Consider the following 5,193-nt stretch of genomic DNA (forward strand, 5'->3'; position numbering starts at 1 on the left):
GAAAAGAACGATCGAAGAAACCAGGGGAAGCTTCGCGAGAAGAAGAACGAGCAAATCTGCAAATAACGAAAACGAAGAAGGAAACAAATCTTTTAAATTTGGTAGTTAGATATACGCGGGATCTCTATATAGCGCGTGTATACAACGTAACCCTTGGAGCGCGTTTTGGGGTTTTATTTGTTAATGAACTTGTAAACCATACAAGTCATCAGGGCTTGTATGCAGAGCTTTTCTGTAAAAAATTTTAGTACTATTTCTAATAAATTATGCATAATTTAAAATTTTTCTTTCTTTCTCTTTCTTATCATCATTATTGTCGTCGTCATCATTATCATTATTTTTTTCTTTAGCATCAGTAGCACTAATAAAAAATAACGATAAAAAAAATACGTAAAAATAAAAAATAAAAAAATATGTAATTTATGCTCACTGAAATAATTTTTATTGAGTTTGGACTAATTTAATTATATTTAATCGACAAAAATACTTAATTGTATAAGGAAACCGTTTTGTAATACCCTCGTATGGAATTAAATATTTACTCTGGGCTAAAATAAAAAAAAATGAACGAAATTGATTATTGGATGTTGGATAAAAACTGGCAGGTAAATTTGCAAATAGATCCTTGTCAAAATTTCTTTTTAAACCCGCGTGGTCAAAATTGTACTAGTGGAAATAGCTGTCACCTCCGCCGCGCCCCCTGTGAAACCACACATGGTAACCAAAAAATTAAACAAACAGTTAACACCGAAACGACAGAAAAAGCCAGCGTTTAAAACTCGCAGAAGCAAACAAAACTAATATTTTAACAAAAATGGAAAACCCCCACTTGCGTCAGTTGCGTGTGTGATAGTAATAAAAGGAAAAATCCATTTTGCAACCCCACCAAACCCATAAGGCCATAACCCATTCATTCATAATTCATTCGTTCATTTTAAATTTCGTTCCTCCCCTCAAATTCTCATACCCAAGAGTGAACTGAGAAGAGAAGAAGAGAGGGGAAGAGGGGAAAAAAAAAGAAAAAAGAAAAAGAAAAGAGAAGAAACCCTAAACGACATCGAAAATGGCCGTTTCGAGTTGCAGCAAGGTTTTCTCTTCTTCCCCGTTCGAGTGCCGTTCGGATCCCGATTTCTCTGCTCCTCCGCCGAGGTTCGAGAACCTTCGCTCACGATGCCGCCTCGAAACGGCGTCGTTTCGGTCTCTCTCCCTCTCGCTTTCCCCTTCACTCATCTTCCGCTTCCCGCCAAATTTCCAGCGCCAGCTCAGCACCAAGGCCCGCCGCAACTGCAGCAACATCGGCGTCGCTCAGATCGTCGCTGCGTCGTGGTCCAACAACTCTCCCTCCTCCTCCTCCACCGCCGGAGCTCCGGCGTCACCGGCGGCCTCCGTCATTGATGCCGCTGCCTCCGCCACCCCGATCTCCCTCTCCCCCGCCGAGGTCGCCGGCGACGAGGACGTTGTCGTCGTTGCCGCCGCCGAGGAGGAGGAAGATGGAAACGGGACTGTACAGTTTAAGGGTTCCGTTGACACTTTTTCTTATTCTTCGTTAACAGATGCAAGCAAAACCATTCATGCCGGTACCTTATCCTTCTTTTCTTTTTTCCCCCCAAGAATCCAAGATTAATGAATTAATTAATGATTTGATATTCTTAATTAATGTTGTTATTTTAGTTAAGAGAACAACTAGGGAACCAAAAGCTAATTATTTTAATTAACAAAAGGTGTTTCATTTATTATTTTTTTGTTTTCCAGCTGAAAGGTTAGGTCGGGGCATTGTGACTGATGCTATTACGACCCCTGTAGTGAACACTTCTGCATACTTCTTTAAGAAAACCGCTGATCTCATTGATTTCAAGGTACTAAATCTTTCTTTTGAAGCATTAAATGAAGTTTGGTTTTATCTGATCTATGAACATGGGAAGTTTGTAAATGATGCAAAATTATCGTGTGGATTTTCAGATTTTGTTATTCATACCTTATAATCTTATATGTATGTCTGTAGAGTTGTATATTTCGTGATTGAATCAATTTATGCTATATTTCTGTATATATGATTGGTGGTCATTTCATTTGTCTTTTAGGAAAAACGCCAAGTTAGTTTTGAATATGGACGCTATGGAAACCCAACTACCGTGGTTTTGGAGGAGAAGATAAGGTTTGTATTTGATTTTTGTTGACAGAGATTCTTGTTTTCGTAATTTTGTTAACATTGAATGTTGAATGTGAAACACATCAACTATACCGTAGAATTTTGTTAGAGCAAGGGCTGGTGCTTAACATGATAGATGTCACAGAACAAGAGGTTTCTGTTTCTCAAGTAGTATAAGAATTTCACTCCATTCCTATCATCTGGTTTTTTAATTGTGACGAGGATCTAATGGGGTTTCTTGATGCCTTCTTTCAACCAGTGCACTGGAAGGTGCTGAATCAACTTTGATCATGGCATCAGGCATGTGTGCCAGCACAGTCCTGCTGATGGCACTGGTGCCGGCTGGTGGACATCTGGTGACCACCACAGATTGCTACAGGAAGACTAGGATTTTCATTGAAACCATCCTTCCAAAGATGGGAATTTCTGTAAGTGATTAGTTTATTTGGTTGTTTTATTGTCTTCTGTTTGTATTGGAAATGGTTTCTTGTTATTGAAAATTGCTAAAGATTTGTTGAACAACTTGAGGGGGAAATTAGTGTTTCACTTCCCTTTATGCAAAGTTCTGTGCTTCCTTCGTAATTCACACTATATTCTTTTCCCGAACTTTTTCTGTGAGGGGAAATGCATAGAGTTCTGACTTTGAAATGTGGATTGAGAATGAAACTATCATTGGTTTCTGATTGAGCAGGCCACCATAATTGATCCTGCTGATGTTGGTGCCTTGGAATCTGCATTGGAACAGCACAATGTGAGTGGTGAAGAGAGTATTTAGTTTCCGTTTAAGAGATTTCTTTGTAATTGATAAGCAGTATTGAGTTTAGAAGGTATTATATGAATGTGCAGGTTTCATTGTTCTTCACTGAGTCTCCTACAAATCCATTCCTCAGATGTGTTGATATTAAGCTGGTTTCAGAGCTCTGCCACAAAAAAGGCGCTCTGGTCTGCATTGATGGTACATTTGCCACACCGTTGAACCAGAAGGCCCTTGCCCTTGGAGCTGATCTTGTGGTGCACTCTGCAACTAAGTACATTGCTGGACATAATGATGTAAGTCAGCCTTATATTTAAAATGTTGTTTGAAGCCCCTTCCCTCCCACCATCTTTTCTCTCCATTCCTCCTTCCTTTTTCTTACAAAAAACACTTAAAGGAAGTTGCAGATTATACAATCCATAGTTTATTTATTCATAGTGGAGCATTGAAGAATATCTTGGTGTGTTGATTTAGGTCCTTGGTGGTTGCATAAGTGGTCCCGATAAGTTGGTTTCACAAATTCGTAATTTGCATCATGTTTTGGGTGGTACTCTTAATCCAGTGAGTCATTCTACTACTACAAACCTCTTTCTTAACTCTCTGCTGGTTTGTTATGCAATTTTGTCTGTGTGGAAGGTTATATTACTAGATTGTGTTGTAATCTTAATGCAACATGTTTTCAATGTACAGAATGCTGCATACCTAATCATTAGAGGCATGAAAACGCTGCATCTTCGTGTACAGCAGCAGAATTCAACAGGGTTGAGGATGGCCAAAATTTTAGAGGCACATCCCAAGGTACCTGTTACCTGCAACTTGCTTGTATTTATAATCTGCTTTTGGCAAACAAGTATTTAGATTTTCTAAATTAGTCTGTGCTTGAGATTTTAAGCACATCCATGGTTGAACTATACTATCAAACTTTTTTTCCCCTATCCGTCAAAGTTACATTTATTTTTTCTGTATGTTGTTCATGATGACATTTTCTCCTATATATATACTATAATGGTAATGTACATGTTTGTACTTTGTAGTATGATGGATAAATGATAAAAGTACCGAGCCTGTGATCTTGTGTGAACTGGCTTTAAACTCTAATCTCTCATCATACAATGGGCAGGTGAAGTGTGTCTACTATCCAGGCTTGCCAAGTCATCCCGAACATGAGCTTGCTAAAAGGCAGATGACTGGCTTTGGTGGTGTTGTCAGTTTTGAGGTGGGTTTTTAATTCCAGTATGTGGTTGCTACTAGCAATCATTTTTGTCTTTAATACACTGTTTTTAACATTATTATTTGCTCATTTCGGATGGTTTTGTGAAATTATGCAGATTGATGGGGACCTAATGACCACCATAAAGTTTGTCGATTCGCTGAAAATTCCATATATAGCTCCATCCTTCGGTGGCTGTGAGAGCATTGTGGATCAACCTGCAATCATGTCTTACTGGTATTTGCTCTAATTCCTTGTCATGAGCATGATATAAAACTACTACCCATAATGGGGGGTTGGGTCCTACATGGATGTGACCCCTTTGGTGCAAGCATCTTTAGTGGTCCTACTATTTGATTTATTGCCGCAATTATGATTTATGTTTGGATTTTGGTCCGTATAATGTATCTTGCAAACAGGGATCTTCCTCAATCTGAAAGGGCTAAGTATGGGATTCATGACAACTTGGTTCGGTTCAGCTTTGGAGTCGAAGACTTTGAAGATTTGAAGGATGATATCCTGCAGGCTCTGGAAGCCATATAGAGACCTGGTCATACCATCTTCACCTACCCATTTTGGAGTGTCTCTTTTCTTCTCTGTTCCTTTTTGCTATCATTAGTATGGCGAGTCAATTGATTTTGATCACTGAATGTTCTGTTCGCCTTATGTTTTCTTTCTATGTAGGGTATATTATTACCATCTAATTTGAGTGGGTGGTGTAGTGAGTTGCTTAAACCTCATGTGTTTCCTCATTATTAAGAATAAATTCTTTGGACGTAGGTTATAAATCAAATCTCTATGGGCATGTATGGAATGATTGGAGTTGAAATTATTTGACTTGGAAATCAAATCTATAGATATATATTATAACTAAATTGAAATTAAAATAATTTTGTATGCTAAAAATTTAAAAAGTTATTTTATCCTTATAAAAGAAGAGTTTGGACTTTGGAGAGGGGAAAGAAAAAGTAGTAGAGGTTCGGTCACTAGCGGTGATAACATCTTGAGGGACTGGAGGTTATTTTATCTGTTCAATTTTATGTTTATAATAATAGTTTTGGAAGCGGTTCGCATATGTCA

The 5,193-nt window shown here is 38.2% G+C and overlaps 1 protein-coding gene across 2 annotated transcripts; it reads left to right on the forward strand.

Moving 5' to 3' along the window:
- Positions 1–802: 802 nt before the first annotated feature.
- Positions 803–4,906, forward strand: LOC107622851 (cystathionine gamma-synthase 1, chloroplastic). 2 transcript variants are annotated; one of them, XM_016324897.3, is made up of 11 exons: positions 803–1,577; positions 1,753–1,856; positions 2,082–2,155; positions 2,409–2,577; positions 2,841–2,900; positions 2,996–3,199; positions 3,378–3,464; positions 3,594–3,701; positions 4,024–4,119; positions 4,232–4,350; positions 4,533–4,906. In XM_016324897.3, the coding sequence occupies exons 1-11, from the start codon at positions 1,064–1,066 to the stop codon at positions 4,654–4,656; spliced, it is 1,659 nt and encodes a 552-aa protein (XP_016180383.1). In that variant the 5' UTR covers positions 803–1,063; the 3' UTR covers positions 4,657–4,906. The 2 variants fall into 2 exon arrangements, with proteins under 2 accessions (XP_016180383.1, XP_088340442.1); XM_088484316.1 differs by having other exon boundaries at positions 3,378–3,701.
- Positions 4,907–5,193: the final 287 nt, after the last annotated feature.

Source organism: Arachis ipaensis, chromosome B10 (genome assembly GCF_059453495.1).
Source record: "Arachis ipaensis isolate K30076 ecotype BB chromosome B10, ASM5945349v1, whole genome shotgun sequence".
NCBI classification, from domain to species: domain Eukaryota; kingdom Viridiplantae; phylum Streptophyta; class Magnoliopsida; order Fabales; family Fabaceae; genus Arachis; species Arachis ipaensis.

What these genes read in the sequence shown, in the direction of transcription:
- LOC107622851 (XM_088484316.1), top strand. Translation starts at nt 1,064, where the DNA reads ATGGCCGTTTCGAGTTGCAGCAAGGTTTTCTCTTCTTCCCCGTTCGAG. An exon ending in CTGCATTGGAACAGCACAAT is followed by an intron (nt 2,901 to 2,995) that starts GTGAGTGGTGAA and finishes ATGAATGTGCAG; the next exon opens with GTTTCATTGTTCTTCACTGA. An exon ending in GTGGTGTTGTCAGTTTTGAG is followed by an intron (nt 4,120 to 4,231) that starts GTGGGTTTTTAA and finishes GAAATTATGCAG; the next exon opens with ATTGATGGGGACCTAATGAC.